The sequence below is a fragment of the Oncorhynchus masou genome, chromosome 24 (genome assembly GCF_036934945.1).
Source record: "Oncorhynchus masou masou isolate Uvic2021 chromosome 24, UVic_Omas_1.1, whole genome shotgun sequence".
In the NCBI taxonomy this organism is placed as follows: domain Eukaryota; kingdom Metazoa; phylum Chordata; class Actinopteri; order Salmoniformes; family Salmonidae; genus Oncorhynchus; species Oncorhynchus masou.
The window spans coordinates 78,397,226-78,416,282 of record NC_088235.1 but is presented as its reverse complement, the minus strand read 5'-3'; the positions used below and the strand labels follow the sequence as shown (position 1 = coordinate 78,416,282).

Here is a 19,057-nt window from a genome sequence, read left to right as displayed (position 1 = left end):
GACATCTGCACATATTCCCAGTAGCTCCTCTGAATAGATGGAGCTGTTGTGATAGGGGCCGGATTTGATTTAGGTCTGTCACAGAGTGCAAGCAGGCCGTTTGTTTTTCATTGCCATACATCAGCATGTAAAAGCTGCTGAGGGAGAATTAATTTGATTATCCTGTGGGTGTGTGTGTGCGTCACTCACATAAGAGGCCACTTAGTTACTGAAGAGACAGTGGTGAAGAGTGTGTTTCCAGACCTTTTCTTATAACACATTCTCACAGTGTTGAATATTAATGCTGCACACCCTCTCTGTAGCAAGGGAACATCCATCTAATGTAACAGAGAAGGTATCCATTATTTTTTATTATGCTCTCAAAAAAGGAGTTTGTGTTTTGAGAGAACATGGCATTTTCTATATGGTTTCATGTTATCATCCACTATGAATGCATACAGGATGTAAATATAATTACATTAATGTTTGGGAAAGCCCTCCCCTTCTTTCTCACTCCCTGGTGCTTGAATTTGATCTTGTCCGACTGAAATTAAATGCATCTAAAGATGTCTTGAATGGAGTGAGTTATTTTGGAGGGATTTTCTACCTGGCTGCCGCATTCGTTTCTAATGAAAAGGGGAAGAAATGATTTGGTTGTCAACACCTCCGTGTTTGTATAAACTAAAGCAGGGCTCATCAACCCTGTTCATGGACAATTACCCTCCTGTAGGTTTTTGCTCCAACCCCAGTTGTAAAATAACCTGATTCGGCTTATCAACCAGCTAATTGATGTGCTTGATTAGGATCGAAGCTCTCCAGGAAGAGTGTTGGAGAGCCCTGAACTAAAGGCTGTGGGGAAAGTGGAGTCTGTGTCTCACTCTGACTCTGCAGTGTAGTTCAATGGAGGGTCCCGGTCTAAGAGAACATGATGTCTTGTGTGATACACTTACTTGCTCCTCTGCATCCCTATGGGACTTGTTACAGAAACTAATACAGAAACAAATTCATAGATTAGAAGTCAATTCTGTACACTTATTTGCATATCTTTATTGGTAACTTTATTAGTATGTAAACTTTAATTGTGTTTCTTCTCGACTAGGGTGTCAGCATCAGGAACCCAGGGCATCCCCTCCATCCCAGGAAGTTTAGTGACGGTCAAGAAGAAGTTGGTGTTACTGGTGCAGCGCATGGCGATGAGTGAGGGGATCACAGCGTACAGCAGGTTGGCTGCCAGGACAGCCAGGAAAGCCTCGTCTGGGATCCGGAATGGGGCCACTGTACGTGGGTGGAGGGATGCCCCAATGTGGGCCCACTGACACTGTGGAGGAGAGAGGAAGGAGTAGGTCAAGTTTAGGGTTATTCCAAGGAGGGCAACTTGTATAGTATATTCACAGCTGACCAGTAATTAGATTTTCACGTTTTTAGGGTTACCGGTAGTTGTTCTTCCCCCCACAAAGGCCTTGACTGATTAGTTTTAAACCTAATATGTTGCTTCACTTTGAGCCTCTGCAACAGTCATTAGTCTCTACAGCCAGCGATGTGCAGTATACCAGCCGACCTCAGAGAGAAGACTCTGGTGCATTGCTCTGAGCAGAAGATGCAGCCAAGCTCCGTTTCACAGGATTATTTTGATTAGAATAGCTGAATCTCTGAGGCAGGCCTTCCCCTGTGTTGGGAGGGATACTAGGGGCTGCAGACAAGTCTATACAGGACTGGCCTTTGATCACTGTCTCTTGTTTGATGTTTGCCTCCATTAGTCCCGTATGGGAAGGAACTTGATTACAGGAAGCAGGCCTCTGCAGGATGGAGCTGATTGGTTATTATTGTGAACACGGACTCCATGAAGAGGTCTTATTAAGGTTGGCTATAATCAAATATTTCAATGAGAAGTAGTACTGGGAGCTATACTGTCACTAACTCCAAGCGTAATGTTTACATTTGGAACTTTCAGGACCCCAGTCACTGCAAAGTGATTCAAACTCTTCATCTGTTCAAGTTATCACTAGTATGACTAGTAATAGCAATATGTAGAAGCTCTGTACATAGAGCACATTACATTCTGGGAGCTGTAGTCTATGCTATTAACAAATAATAACAGAAATATATCCCTCCCATAGCTACCTGGGCGACGCCTCCAGCAACAAATACAGTCCAGTCGGGCATCCAGGTGCAGCCAGGCACTACGAGTCCGTAGATGAAGGCACCCAGCATAGGCAGCATGTAGAACAGGAAGTGCAACATCTAAAAAATGTAGATGTACAACAGGTATAACATCAAAGGATTACATCACAGTGGTGGCTTCAGCCGACCCGCCCTAAACACACAACGCTGACACTCCAATGGTCAATTAATACAGTACATCTTCATCCTCTCTAGGGCGCTAACACATTACAGCAGTCCTAGTACTCGCACAGAATACAGAGAACGCTGCTGCGTGCTGGCTGCATAGACAACACACTCTCACACATGCACGTACACAAACACACACATTTGAAGTGCTTTCACACCGCACACTCAGGTCCAAATTGTATTGTCCAGATACAGAGGTTATTACATCGACACTCACAAGCACTTGCAGAATATTTGGAGCATGAAAGTCAGGTAGCTGTTAAAGTAATGGCATCAAATTATGCCTTTGAACAGTGGCTTTTGTTCTGGAGCTGTGGTGCTGATGAATCCTAATGAATTGAGCCCAGAGGCTGAGAACCAATCACACGTTGCCCTTCAGTCCTTGGAGGAGTGCCTTTGTTTTCCTCGTCCCGGTCATCTGTATGCCATGGTTTATCACCATCAATGATTAAAAGGGTCAGTGTAAGATTAGCGCAACACCCCAACTCCACACACACAACAAACACACCCGTATTGACACACACATGCTTTGACACACACAGGGATTTAAACACACATGCTAGCTTGAGCACACCAACAAGTAAGCACATGCGCACACACACACACACTCGCACACACACACACACACACACACACACACACACACACACACACACACACACACACACACACACACACACACACACACACACACACACACACACACACACACACACACACACACACACACACACACGCACACACACACACCTCCCACCCGGTGTGTTGCTGATGGTGGGGACTCAGGGGAAGGAGGATTATCTTATCAAGTTCTCAGCATGCAGTTCCCTGCCTGATCGATGCTTCGCCATTGTGCCTGGACTGGAGTCACAACAAGGTCTTTGGATAACCTATTGACTCGGCTAAGAACCCTAACAAAACCAAATAAACATCCCCCAGCAGACGGAGAAAGCCCAGGCGTTGAGACCGGACCAAATGAGAGAGAATGAACCAGCCTGGCCTCTCACCCCTCTCATTGTGGCATAATGATGAAAAATGGCTCTGTGATCTCTTCTGTGAGATACACAGCAAGAGAGGAGAGATATAGGGCAGGCTTCAAGGCAGCTCCAAGTGATTTCTGAATAGAGTTGTTATTTCTGAATGGAGTTGTTATTTAAAACAAGATACTATTAAGGAATGCCACTGGCACTGCAGAGAGGCATGCTCTGTCTCTTAAAGTACCCACCATAACCTTGGGGTAGCCCACCGGGTCCTTCAGATAGGGCTCGTATTGGCGGAGGTAGATGGTACAGGCCTCTAGAGGGGAGTCAAGAGCTACCTGAATGCACACATAGGAGGAAGGTTACAACATGATCATCTTCTTGACAGGAGCACTGTATAAACTACTTGTCTGTAGGATCAGTTATTGTAATTTATAAACTGGGTGGTTCGAGCCCTGAATGCTGATTGGCTGACAGCCGTGTTATATCAGACCGTATACCCCGGGTAATACAAAACATGTATTTTTACTATGATTTTCATCAAGTACCGACTTGTTCCCTTTCACATTCCCATTCCCCATGGACCAGACATGGTTTATTTAAGCAATAAGGCACAAGGAGGTGTGGTATATGGCCAATATACCACGGCTAAGGGAAGTTCTTAGGTACAGCGCATCACGGAGGTACTGGATGAAAATCGCAGTAAAAAACTATGCAAGTTAAATAAGTATGTGCATATTTCCACAAATCAGACCATCTTGAATGTTCTATTTGCCAGGGAAGTGTCAGATGAGACCACCCATATCACATGATTGATTCAGCCCAGCAGGTGTTGCACATAATCTATGCATCATAAACAAATCCTTGACTGCTGTACAAAGACAGCTAGCATGAGGGAATCAACTCAATATGCATTGACTTTTGGCTGTGCTAACATTGGTGGGCTGGACCAATCCTAATATAATAAGGTATTTTTATTTTATTTTCAATATTTTTGAGTGTTTATTTCTAAGTGTGTATTCAGGCCCTGCTGGCTCACCAAGCCCCTGAAGAGAGTGAAGGCCATGGCCCCCAGTAGCAGCAGCACCAGGAGAAGGTCTGTAGGGCGCCAGATGAGATTAAAACTCTGATCATAGTGGGCCTAGAAGACACCAACACCAGGGGAGGAGAAGCTTCTTTAGACAGTTCAGATGCATTATAACATAGTAATAAATACACACTTCAGCAAGGATAGTGTTGTAATATATCATAACTAAGGCTCTATTTTGTGTCCTAGTTTGTCTGGTCAAGTCACACGGTCAGGGAAAACTCCTGGCCCTACGCATTCCACCAGGCCAATCAGCTGTGCCCTGCTGCATCATACCCTGTATCCACCGAGGGTTGGCCCATTCTTGGGCTGGTTGAACAGCTTGATCGCACCCCATATTGGAAGCATTAAGAAGGGCATGTTGAGCCAGAAGGCGGGACGGATATCTGATCCAAATTTACCTGCCAGAGAGGGAAAAAGAGAGCATTTCATCCCCTAGAACTATGAGGAGGAACTGGGTACATCTGAAGTAGAGTAGAGCAGTCTACTTTTAACCGTGTTAAAGTTGACACATTTCCATGAGGTGTACATGAAAGATAGGTGAGACCACATTACCATAACATTCAGCCTCTTTTCTATTTATACACACCTTGTCATTAACTCCAATGATATTCTAAAACAATCCTCATTAGGGCATCATTGAACGAATACACTAAAACTAAAACAAAAATACAAAATGATGTGAACACAGCCACAGTTTAGTTTGATCCTCTAATACCTCCCTATGCTGTTTGAAACTCAAAGAACAGATGCTTTGAGCCTAGTTTAGCTTTGTTCTGTAAATTCTAAAGGGAAGCACGTGCTACGCTGGCAACCTACACTATGACACTGATTCTACAATGCTCTACAGATGTACCGTTGATTAACTCTGCCATTGTGGGTTACAGGGGGGGGGGAAGGAGAGACTCACCTACAACAATTCCTGTCACAAAGACACTCATGTTGGCAAACAACGATCCAGCCCAGAAGAGACCCAGGGTGCGGTAAGACTTGCTGAGAGACGGAAAGAAAATGGTCAATAGATGTTGCTCCCATCACTGAAAAAAAGTGGCACCGTGTCTTACAAAGCTTCAAATGAATGATCCAGCAGTGAAACGATGAGAAGATGTGTGGACGTAAATGTGGTCACACTAGGATCTTGCTTGGGGCCGATTCTGAGGTATGAAGTCTCGGCTCTCCTGGTGAAGGGGACTATAAGGTACAATACAATACAATTCTTGCTTCCTTGGTCCAGTTATTGGACCAGGTATGAATGGAGTGTTTCAGAATCCTAGTGTATGTGTGGTGTGTAGATCAACATTACAAGACCAAGTTGACACAGCGAACAACACACACCTGTTCCATAAGCGCTGTATCATCATGAGGTACATGATGAAATGCACTATTCCATCCCAGTAGCACATCATGATGGCATAGGCTGTACCCAGATAGGGCTCACCCTGCAACACACAAATACAACCGTTAACCTAAAACAGTTGAAACAACAGACAGATTCTAAAGTTAAAAAATATATATTATTAGCCAATCAAATGTTATTGGTCACATACACATGGTTAGCAGATGCTATTGCGAGTGTAGCGAAATGTTTTGTGCTTCTAGATTTGACAGTGCAGCAGTATCTAACAGGCAATATCTAACAATTCCAAAACAAAACCTAATAAACACAATCTAGTAAAAGAATGGGATAAGAATATATAAATATAAAATATATGGATGAGCAGTGACAGAGCAGCTAAGATGCAACAGATAGTATAGAATAGATAGTGTAGTATACAGTATACAGTATATACATGTGAGATAAGTAATGTGAGATATGTAAACATTCTTATTGTGGCATTTTTAAAGTGACTAGTGTTCCATTTGACCTAGCATGATGTTAAGTCATGAGATGGAGAATCTAGAGACTAACCGTTTTCTGGTAGAATTCCATAAACCCGGAAATAAAACCATCATGTTCCATAGCACTCACAAGGTCAATGACACAAGTGAAGGAAAACTCAGCAAACACTGTAAAGACAATGCAAACATTCAGTACTGTGGCAGACGGATATTGTGAAAGTGGACAATAATAAGCAGGAGGCAATACAGTACTATAGAATACACGTCACAGGGGTTATTTCACGTAAGTGCCTCAATTACACAACAGAAAATGACTTGGATTAATGTGTGGCTGTTGTTCTGTTCAACTCTCTTTGGTGCGATTAGCGATTAGCGATTAGCATACACCGATTGTATTTTGGAGCGTTTTTCAGCTCTGTAAGAAAGGCCCTCATTCAATTCGTTGCAGAATTCAGCTCAGTAGAAACCTGTAGCAGCTAGAGTGATATGATAAAGAGAAATCTCTTTCCTCCGATCTTTATTACCCAATCTGCTTTGTCTGCCTCTTTGAAACTCTTAATAAAACTGTCAGAACCCTATTACTGCCTATAAAGATGCATTGAACAAGACTGGATTTTTCTGTGTTTAAAATATTTCCCTCCAACCAACCAGTTATTGATTTCCTGGGCTATAGAGGGTGATACTGCTATAGCTGTAGGCTGGGTGAGGGGAGATTTATATTGGGAGCTGTGGGTTGAGTTTTCCTCGGGTTAAGAGCAGAGCGCCGCTGAGAGGGCACTTCTCATCTCTCCAAGTCAGAGCCTGGCTGGAACCCCATATGGGTCTGGGAAACACATAATGAGCGGCAGGGGATCAAGAGGACTGGAGATAGGGAAGGACAGAAGCCCAGTTCAAGTGGTTGGTAATGTGAAGCCAATAGACATATTGGTTCTCCACCTCAATATCCACACTCTTTAGGAACTGCCCAGTCAGCCAGTAGTACTACCATTTTTTTGGTTGATTTCACATTGAATTCACGTTATATGACAACCAAACGTAGACCAAAAATAGACGTTGAAATGACAAAGCATGTTGGTGGCTGCATCATGGTATGAGTATTTTATTTAACCTTTATTTCATCAGGAAGTCATACTGACACCAATGTCTCTTTTCCAAACAAGCCCTGATTTACAGAAATGACAGAAAATGCACACACCAAAAAATATGAAAACCACGGTCACAAAAAACAAACCCATTCATGTCCTCAAGGTATGCTTGACATCGGGAAAGACTCGTGAGCTTTTCCAGGATAAAAAGAAACAGGATCGAGCTAAGCACAGGCAAAATCCTAAAGGAAACCCTGCTTCACTCGGCTTTACACCAGACACTGGGAGAGGAATTCATCTTTCAGCAGGACAATAACCTTCAACGCAATGCCAAATCTACATGGGAGTTGCTTACCAAGAAGACAGTAAGTGTTCCTGAGTGGCCAAGTTACAGTTTTGACTTAAATCTGCTTGAAAATGGCAAGACTTGATAATTGCGGTTTAGCTATGGTTAACAACACCTCAACAGAGCTTGAACAATTTTGAAAGGAATAATGGACAAATACCACACTTAGAGACTTACCCAGAAAGACTCACAGCTGTAATCGCTGCCAAAGGTGATTCTAACATGTATTGACTCAGGGAGATTAATACTTATCTAATCAAAGTATATTAGGGTTTTATCTTTCATTAATCTTGACATTACAAAATCGAAGATTTTTTTGTTTGTTGTTGAAGAAATCCAATGGTGGTAAATGTTTGATACCCAGTGTGTATAGAGTTCTGTGAACTCATGTTTCCTTGAAATGGAATAGGATGCCCAATCCATGTATTAGCTTTAATACAAGGCTTGGCTGTCCCGTACCTCATCAAATGTCCTTGTAACGGCACCTGTGTGTAACGGCTCAGACAGCCGTCCTGCATCCCTCACTATCTCCCTGACGATGCTGCTGCTGTCTCCTGATAGACACACCGATAGAGACACACACTCTGTCTCTCTCCAGGTACCTGTGGCCTTCTAATCCTCTGGAGGGTCTGGTTTATCTAAGCCGTCTAACAGGTAAGATAGGAGGATTATCCTTCTCTATCACAGCAGGAAACCATTCTCAGCTCTGGGCTGTTTCTCCTTCCTCAGAATCACCTGATGAGGCGCAACGTCATGGCATGGCCACAGGGCATCTGGGAGATAGGCTCATTCCTAACCACCTGTGTGTAAGCCTATGGCAGGATATAGGGGACTATTAACTATCAAGAATAAAGAGAGTCGCAGACTCCATATATATTGTCTCCCAGTCATTTATTGGGTATTTACCAATGTTTCGGTATCACTGTGCCTTCTGCAGGGTAATGTCATGAAGACTTGAACCAGATTACGTAGACAAACAGTGCAATTAGTGCAACCAATGACGATAGTGAGGTGTGAGTCATGATGATTAAGTTAATTAGAATGAATTTGTTTAAATGTAAAAAAATATATATATATTAAATATATTAGGCTATTGTTATCATATGGAAACATAATTTAATATTGTACATAATATTAGCATCAACATATATTATCGTTTAATTAAATTTCACACATTTAATTGTTTTGTATTTCATTTCATATTTGTTACATGTAATCTTTTGGTTCAACCATAATGCATAGTAAGTATCATCAACAAGGGGAACATATTAGGTGTACACTAATAAGCTGTAGAAAGAATATAGCCATTTCTAAGACTTTCATAAAACAAAGAATTGTTCATAAGAAGGGCCTGAGATCAAAGTCAATATTCAGACCACTCGGGGTCAACGTTCTTAGAAGGATATTCAGTAAGCCTCCCTTTGTAGTAGCAGGATCTCAATGTTACCTCCTCTCCTTGGTAGAGCAACATGCTCAATGCCTGTGTATTTGAGGGAGGAGATGGGATGGTTTGCTTCAACAAAGTGAGCTGCTACTGGATAGTCAATGTTCTTACACCTGATTGAGCTGCGGTGTTCAGCTATGCTTTGTTTTAATTGTCTTTCGTTTGTCCTACGTAGGCTTTTCCACATGAACAGGTGGTGAGATAGATTACTCCCTTGGTCTTGCATGAGATGATACCCCTAACAGGGATTTTTCAATCTGTATGTGGGTGTCTGAAGAAGGATGTTTTATAGTGCTATTGCACTGTGCACATGAGCCACATTTGTAGTTCTCATTTGGAATGGGTGTCTAGAGTGTCTGAGTGGGCTCAGGGGGCAGGTCAGATCTCACCAAGCTTTGCGACCACACTTATAGACCACCAGTGGGGTTTCCTTGAAGAGGTGTGCAATTTTTTGGTCTGACTGCAGAATATGCCAGTGCTTTTTCAGGATTGCTTTCATTTTCTCTCCGAACCCTTGGTGTACTTAGTGCAAAAGATGGTTGCGGTTTTTTTCTTCATTGGTTGAGTTTTTAGTAATTCCTCTCTTGGTTTTTGAGATATTTTCATCATTGCAGCATCAAGAGATTTGTCCTTGTAGCCTCTCATTTTGAATTGATCTGTCATTCTTTGCTGTCAAAATCTGTCTGGTGGCCACAGATTCGTTTAACCCTGCTTAGCTGGCTATATGACAGACCATTCTTGTGGGGAAGGGGATGCATACTATCCACACATAGCAAGGTATTGCGATCTGTGGGCGGCTTTGTGTATAAGTCTGTGTGTAATGCATCATTCTCTTTGATGATCCATAAGTCCAGGTAGTTTATTCTTCTCTCATCAGTCTGCATGGTGAATTTGAGGTATTCAGAGCTCTCGTTTAGCAGAGTTTGGAATTCATTTAGTTCCAAATGACTTCCTTCCCAGAGCACAAAGACATCATCTATGTATGTCTTCCATAGGAGGATTTTAGAAAGTAAGGGGTGTGTCTCTGTTTTGTAAAGGAGTGCTTCCTCAAATTGTCCCACATACAGGTTTGCATAGTTGGGGGGGGGGGGAAGGGGGAGTCCGTGGCAACACCCCCCGAATTTGAAGGAAAAAGTCTGACTCAAAGACGAAGTAGTTATGGGATTATACCAGTTCAGTAAGTTGTAAGATGCTATCATTGGATGGAGCAAGGGTAGAGTCTCTCTGCTGAAGGAAGTGTTGTAGCGCCTGCAAACCTCCAGTGTGTGGGATGTTAAGGTACAAGCTCTCCACATCAAACGTGGCCAGCAGGGTGCCCTCTGGTAACAGGTGGTTAGGAATTAACCTATTGCAGGATATAGGTGACTGACATGACATCCCTTATAATGCCAGCCTGGAAGCCAATGTATCAATCGCAAGTCAAATCAAATTTGATTTGTCACATGCGCCGAATACAACAAGTGTAGAACCTACAGTGAAATGCTTACTTGCAAGCCCTTAACTAACGATTTAAGAAAATCCCCCAAAAATTAAAAAGTAAAAAAAGTAAGAGATAAGAAAAACAAACAATTAAAGAGCAGGTGTAAATAACAATAGCGGGGCTATATACAGGGGGTACCGGTACAGAGTCAATGTGTCAATGTGCGGTGTCGAGGTATTGAGACAATTGTGTACATGCAGGTAGGGTTGTCAAAGTGGCTATGCATAGATGATAACAGAGAGTTGCAGCAGTGCAAATAGTAGAAGCTGTTTAGAAGCCTCTTGGACCTAGACATGGCGCTCCAGTACCTCTTGCCGTGCGGTAGCAAAGAAAACAGTCTATGACTAGAGTGGCTGGAATCTTTGATGATTTTTAGGGCCTTCCTCTGACACCGCCTGGTATAGAGGTCCTAGATGGCAGGAAGCTTGGCCCAGTGATGTACTGGACCGTACGCACTACCCTCTGTAGTGCCTTGCGGTCGGAGGCGAGCAGTTGCCGTACCAGGCAGTGATGCAACCCGTCAGAATGCTCTCAATGGTGCAGCTGTAAAAATATTTTGAGGATCTCAGGACCCATGCCAAATCTTTTCAGTCTCCTGAGGGGGAATGGGTTTTGGGCTGTTGGTGGTAGGTGCAGCCAATTCAGCTGCCCAGGCAAACTGTTGCCATTTCATGTGTCTGAAGGTACAAACTCTGCCTTCCCGGTGGGCCTGGAGAGGAAATCAAGTGCACTATGCTACTGCTGGCCAATCAGATTGCTCAGCAGTAATGAATGGGTAGGAAAATGTATAGGAAAATGTAGGAAAATGTATCTATAGGCTTGCGTTGTTATTATTAGCGGCTTGGGTCATTTTTAATATCAAGGAATATTTCACATTCTCTGTTCATAAGACTAACATGAATTTGTGTACGAGGCAGACATAATGCGGTGCGACTCGAGTTTTGCTGGAAGATGGTGTCCCTTTTTGGTCAGTGTCAGTGGAGGAATGTTGAGAGACGGACCCTCAGTCTGCTTCTCTCCCTCTGTGATCAGATGCAGGCACCATCAGCCAAGTAAAATAAATAGCTAATGATTTAAATGTATTCTCACTCAACTGTGATCATACAGTGTGTTGTGAAATCTGTGAATATATTGTAATGTTTTAAAATTGTATAAACTGCCTTAATTTTGCCAGACTACAGGAAGAGTAGCTGCTGCTTTGGCAGCAGTTAATGGGGAACCATGATAAATACAAATATAATATACCTCAAATTTTGAAATATATATTTTTTTAAATGGTCTGAACAACAATGCAGGTAAATTCACTCAAAGCCAGTATGCGGTGATAATGTATTGGGCCTATAGCTTACTACACAAACTTCATTGCTACAGTACTGTTTTTAATTGGTTAATGTTGCATGACATTTTTTAAGTCATGTTAATAAAACAAAATACATACATTTTGACTCAGAAAGTGATCTTGACTCTTGACCGCTGGTCTAGGGTTTCTTGGATAATGGTGTTAATGTGATCCATGACCAGCCTTTTGTGGCTACAGACGTAAGTGCTACAGGTCGGTAGTTATTTAGGCAGGTTACCTTAGTGTTATTGGGTACAGAGACTATGGTGGTCTACTTGAAACATGTTGGTATTACAGACTCCGACAGGGAGAGGTTGAAAATGTCAGTGAAGGCCCTTGCCAGTTGGTCAGCGCGCTCTCGCAGTACACGTCCTGGTAATCCGTCGGGCCCAGCGGCCTTGTGAATGTTGACATGTTTAAAGGTCTTACTTACATCGGCTGCAGAGAGCATAATCACACAGTCATCCGGAACAGTTGGTGCTCTCATGCATGTTTCAGTGTGACTTGCCTCGAAGCGAGCATAGAGGTAATTTAGCTCGTCTGGTAGGCTCGTGTCACTGGGCAGCTCTCGGCTGTGCTTCCCTTTGTAGTCTGGAATAGCTTACAAGCCCTGCCACATCCGACGAGCATCTGCGCCGGTGTAGTACGATTTGATCTTAGTCCTGTATTGACGATTTGCCTGTTTGATGGTTTGTGGGAGGGCATAGCAGGATTTCTTATAAGCTTCTGGGTTAGAGTCCCGCACCTTGAAAGCGGCAGCTCTACTCTTAAGCTCAGTGCGAATGTTGCCTGTAATCCATGGCTTCTGGTTGGGGTATGTACGTACAGTCACTAAGGGGACAATGTCCTCAATGCACTTATTGATAAAGCCAGTGACTGATGTGGTGTACTCCTCAATGCCATCGGAAGAATCCCGGAACATATTCCAGTCTGTGCTAGCAAAACAGTCGTGTAGTTTAGCATCTGCTTCAACTGACCACTTTTTTATAGAGACCGAGTCACTGGTGTTTTCTGCTATGTATGTATTTTATTTTATTTTACTAGGCAAGTCAGTTAAGAACAAATTCTTATTTTCAATGATGGCCTAGGAACAGTGGGTTAACTGTCTGTTCAGGGGCAGAACAACAGATTTGTACCTTGTCAGCTCGGGGGTTTGAACTTGCAACCTTCCGGTTACTAGTCCAAAGCTCTAACCACTAGGCTACCTTGCCGCCCACTAGGCTTCCCTGTGTGTGTGTGTGTGTGTGTGTGTGTGTGTGTGTGTGTGTGTGTGTGTGTGTGTGTGTGTGTGTGTGTGTGTGTGTGTGTGTGTGTGTGTGTGTGTGTGTGTGTGTGTGTGTGTGTGTGTGTGTGTGTGTGTGTGTGTGTGTGTGTGTGTGTGTGTGTGTGTGTGTGTGTGTGTGTGTGTGTGTGTGTGTTGTTTTTTTGTCTTCTTAGTTGGTAATGATGCGTCAACATTACTGCCCTGCATCCCACATGGGACAGTCAACCACAATCAGTAAGTTCGGTAAGTAGTAAGCTATATACTGTGTGTGTGCATGGCATGTGACTTCACATGCCCTTTGGCTCATGTTCCAAGTCTTTCCAGCTCTCCTACTACTGTGGTGTTGTAAGAACAAGCCCAACAAGTCTGTCAGTCTGGGTTTCAGCTTTACGCTGATCCTGATCAGTATAAGCAGCTTTGTGTATAAATGAATGAAACAAAGAAAACAATTCATGACGATAAGAAGGTTCTGGAAGTCTGTTCACTGGGGTTGGCCTTCTGTATGTAGTGGTCATTCATGCTCTTTCTTAACTATGTAACACAGAGAGGATCTGTTTAAAGGTATTGGTGCTTTGTTAAGGAAATAAAATCATCAATGTTAAACTAGTTTTCACCCAAATAAAACATGCTAATTTCCCTTTGATCTGCCATCATCATCATCTTGAAAGAATGATTAATACCATACCATAGAAAAGGGTGTCTTTGGGCGGGTTGCGTCGGGTGATAAGGAAGTAGAAGAACCACACCACCACCAACACTGCAATACCAATCTGCAGTATCACAACAGGCCTGCAGGTAAGAAATAACAACACACTGTTAGCTAGTGGACAAATCATGATATTTTTCAAATTCATAGTGCAAAGTCTTAACTTACCTGCACTATACTTTTTAAAGAGCAATCTCCCTCCGCTGTTCTGCCTCATTCTCTTTTCTAATTAGTTGGTGAGTCTGCTCTGCAGTGCTAAATTAGTGAGCAGTGATGAATGGGCAGACAGAGGGAACGATAATTATGCCAACACCCAGAGCACCAGGAGAAATGATGCAGAGATGGGAGACCACATGATAGATAGAGGATACACACAGACAGACACACAGACAGACAGACATATGGGGCTCACGGAGGGAAGGTGGGCTAGGCAGACGGGACTGCTGCTGCTCTAGCGAGGGCCTGGAGACCGGGGGAATTGCTGCACACTCTGTTTGGGTTCGAATCACGCTAAAGCCTTGGAGATAGGAGAACGGCAGGATGCTAGCTGCCTGTGAGAATTAGAGAATATGTGCTAATGTCAATGGCTACATGGGGCCGCATTGGACTGATAGTGTCAAAGTTTGCAGCATTCAGTGAGGATAAACGGCTGGCTTGCTGGTTTGATCTCCATCCATTAGTAGCCCACATCACCAGGTCTATTTCAACTGTTGTGTTGACCCAAGCTGTGAGGTCAACTGCTAAAGCCTGCTTTGATGCTTCAGCCTCTGGGTCTTGTTTCAACAGAGCTACTTTGACTTGCTGATCCATAACGCCATGGGATGGCAGATCACTAGTACAAGAAGCATGTTTCATGTAGATCTCCAATGGTTTCCCAGCAACAACAGAGGTCATCACCACAATGACTCAATCAATCATGGTCTTTAACTGTAGGAGGCCAAAACGATGTGGGGCATGTGAGATCACCACTCATCACCATGGTTGTCAGTCAGAGTTAACAGGTACTGTGTTCAGAAAAGATGAATGTGCTATGGGACATCTCCATGTAAACAAAATGACTTCCATCTCAAATGTACAATGTGTACACAGAAGCCAAACAAATGCTGTGAAGCCAAAGGGAAGCTTCCTGGCTGCATCTGAATGCACCAGCGCTGGAAGATTTATGCACACAATACTGTTTGTTTGCAAAGTGGAAGAACACATGTCAGCAGCAATTTATCAAACTCCTCTCGCGGCATGTAGGCCTATTGATTGCCAAAGTCCACATTGAACGAGTTCTAGGGATATCCGCTACGGAGGAGTATGGCAGTCTGCTTGAAATGAGAAATGTCCGCTGAGGAATGGAAGAATTGCTCGGGAGGAGTGGTGCAGACAGTCACCCCTATCCTTCTGGAACGTTGATGTAATTAGGCCTGCTGTGGCAGCCTGCTTAACTAAACACTGGAAAGAGCATATCTTAACCCAATTGTCTGACTGGGGATTGACAAAATGTAGAAAATAGAAAAATAGATGTTTTATCATCCAGAGAGTCATTGTTTCAGATGTCAAAGACATGTTCTATCTGATTTCACAAGCCTTTTTTGACTTCCCCTTTATGAATGTAATCATTACATGGGTTTTACACATGCTAGTGTATTACTTGTTTCCACATGACTAAAGATTTGTCAAGGATTTATGGGTCAAAAATCTACGCAGAAAACTCAACAATGTCAGTGGGGCCTATTCATATGAGCTGCTAGTGCCCTCAAGCGGTAACAAAGAGTATTGAGCATACTTGCACCACTCAACTGGATCTTTGAATATGTAGCCTAAATTCGAATGCATTACTTCTCAATCATCTAAAGACTCTACTGGCCTAGACGGCAAAATATTCTGTCATAGTTCCACATACACTGCAACTTGCAAAATATGATTTGACTTAGTATAACGTTTTTATTTAGGTTCCAAAACACATTTGGCAAGACTGACCTTTGATTCAAATCTCGTTTAAAGCTATTGCTTAATTGAAGTCTACCAGCCTGACAAAAAAATATTTGTATAACTGTATGAACACATTTAAAGGAACCCAATTCTATAGGTAGACAATAGGACATGACGTCATTGACTTACTCTTGGAACTCTGGAGTGGTGTTCATGCAGTGAAGGACAACAAGGGCAGTCAGAGAAAACAAGAAAACTAATCTCTCCATCTCTTCAACTGCAGATGAAACAGCCAAAGGGTCCCTGGAGAAACACTATCACCGACCACTGTAAAGAAAAACAAAAGTGGAATACAACTGCCATTTGACCAATTATCTGCTATGATCTAATAACTACCTGTGTCTTGAGAAAAATCACATGAATAATTGAACCATTTGCCAAAGACATATCCACGCAATACTTTTAAAAGTTTTCACAAAATAGACAAAATCTCAATACAAATGTTATCAATTAATTCTTACCGTCTGGCCACTGTTTTGGCCTGTGGATTGTTGAAATTATGGTTGGCCTCGGGCAGACACAGCATATTTACAGGGAAATAATGAACTAGGAGCTTTTGGGGCAAGTTATGCAATTCGGGTTCGTCAGAGATTTATATAAATCGCATTAGATGGGGTAATTCACGTGCCTCTTAACTCACATTCATGTGTGTTAAGCAATGTGTGGTTAAGTCACATTCGTGTGTGTTAAGCAAATGTGTGGGTTTATGGGTTATACATTGTACTAGGTCTACTACATTAGGCCTACTCTCTATTTAGTGTGAACTCATTTGAGATGAACACATTAAAATCCTTTCCTGCAGTCGAATGACCAAATCGCCATCTATTTTTCATAATTAATCCCCCCCCAAAAAAATGTACTCAGAAAAGCAGGTTTCTATGTCAAACTGTTTTGTTATATTTCAGTCTTCTGCGGTGTATATAACGTTTCATGTTGAGATCCAAACTCAAAATGTTATACATTTCAACTCTATTTCTGACATAGTACAGTTTTTTTTATTAAGACCATAACCATGTGTGTGAAGGTGTATACTTTTGTTTCAAAGGAAATGTGTTTATGACTACCAAGAAACACTCTGTGTGATCCTGATTTAGCCCACTGCAGTAAATAATTAAACCACATCCAAATTATGTGTTTTTTGTAACAAGAATGTGCATATGTTAAATAAATGATTGACTGTGCCACTGCCAATTGCTTGCCTAACATACCTAACTGGGCATTGTATGTCCTTTTGCTTTTCTTACAGCAGAGGGCGCCAAATTCAAAATTATAGTGTATATATACATCAAGCTGGAACTTTCAGAGAAGGTTATGGGCAATGCTAAAATAACGCAAGGCAGTTAGTGTGTGTGCACGACAAATAACAAGCTAATCCAATATGGTAATAAGGAAATCACAGCAGCAAGGGAACTTTGGCAGCTGTGAAGAAGAAGAGGCAAATAAACACATACAATAAATGTACAAATGAGGAGAGCTCATAGAGATAGATAGAGGACTCATCTTTGTATATTTGCCATATTAGCATCTGTGACAACATGGGCAGTGCCATTGAGGCAATCTCCATTTTGAAGTATTTCATTTTCTTATCACAATTGTGGAGGGATCAGGAGGGATCAGCCAATTAAATTGGAAGTCCCAACCAGTTAACTACATTAAAATGGTGGAAGCCCTCAATAGTAGAGACCTCTATCATTCTCTATGGGAGAGCAGTCAAAAGCATAACAATGAAATTTGGATTGTGATCTTCAGGAAATGTAATTGAACGTGGAAAAATGTCTCTATAACTACTCAATAACTATTCACTCTTGAGATGGAAACATGCATTGCTAATCTCTAAAAACACTATTCCAACACCATCCCCAGAAGTGAGCCAGATCAAATTTGATTCACAAGATGCCCCTGTTCCATTCTGTTGTTATCAGTTCGGGATGATATTTTGTTTTGTTTGTAAAATACTTACTGGCACTTCCTTTATGACCCACTCCAGGGCCACATTATTAGAATTGCTGAGGCAAATACAAACCTAAGAGGTGATACACTTCTGTGCAGACAAAGCAAAGCACCACCTTGTCTTTCCCTTTTTGTCCGAATGAATAATGCCCCGTTTGTTGGAAAAGGGGACTGTTGTACCAGGAAGTCAGTGGCTGTGTTTACTGGAAACAATTTAACCTCTTCAAATCAAATCAAATCAAATTTATTTATATAGCCCTTCGTACATCAGCTGATATCTCAAAGTGCTGTACAGAAACCCAGCCTAAAACCCCAAACAGCAAGCAATGCAGGTGTAGAAGCACGGTGGCTAGGAAAAACTCCCTAGAAAAGCCAAAACCTAGGAAGAAACCTAGAGAGGAACCAGGCTATGTGGGGTGGCCAGTCCTCTTCTGGCTGTGCCGGGTAGAGATTATAACAGAACATGGCCAAGATGTTCAAATGTTCATAAATGACCAGCATGGTCGAATAATAATAAGGCAGAACAGTTGAAACTGGAGCAGCAGCACGGCCAGGTGGACTGGGGACAGCAAGGAGTCATCATGTCAAGTAGTCCTGGGACATGGTCCTAGGGCCGCGGTTCAGTTGAAACTGGAGCAGCAGCACGGCCAGGTGGACTGGGGACAGCAAGGAGTCATCATGTCAGGTAGTCCTGGGGCATGGTCCTAGGGCTCAGGTCCTCCGAGAGAGAGAAGGAGAGAATTAGAGAACGCACACTTAGATTCACACAGGACACCGAATTGGACAGGAGAAGTACTCCAGATATAACAAACTGACCCCAGCCCCCGACACATAAACTACTGCAGCATAAATACTGAAGGCTGAGACAGGAGGGGTCAGGAGACACTGTGGCCCCACCCGAGGACACCCCGGACAGGGCCAAACAGGAAGGATATAACCCCACCCACTATGCCAAAGCACAGCCCCCACACCACTGGAGGGATATCTTCAACCACCAACTTACCATCCTGAGACAAAGCTGAGTATAGCCCGCAAAGATCTCCGCCACGGCACAACCCAAGGGGGGGCGCCAACCCAGACAGGATGACCACATCAGTGAATCAACCCACTCAGGTGACGCACCCCCTCAGGGACGGTTGCATCATTTAATAACTCAGCAGGGAAGGATGGATGCCAAAATGACAGCAATCAAGAGACTATACACACCGAAATACGCTTATTAGATGACC

General features: G+C 42.9%; 1 protein-coding gene across 1 annotated transcript; it reads right to left on the bottom strand.

The window, feature by feature from the left end:
- Window positions 1-1,054: 1,054 nt before the first annotated feature.
- tm6sf2b (transmembrane 6 superfamily member 2b) lies at window positions 1,055-16,140 on the bottom strand. Its single transcript, XM_064933186.1, has 10 exons — window positions 16,008-16,140; window positions 13,878-13,981; window positions 6,305-6,402; window positions 5,731-5,834; window positions 5,306-5,388; window positions 4,672-4,796; window positions 4,348-4,449; window positions 3,554-3,646; window positions 2,101-2,220; window positions 1,055-1,297 (listed from the first exon to the last, which is right to left on the bottom strand). The coding sequence occupies exons 1-10, from the start codon at window positions 16,085-16,087 to the stop codon at window positions 1,055-1,057; spliced, it is 1,152 nt and encodes a 383-aa protein (XP_064789258.1). The 5' UTR covers window positions 16,088-16,140.
- Window positions 16,141-19,057: the final 2,917 nt, after the last annotated feature.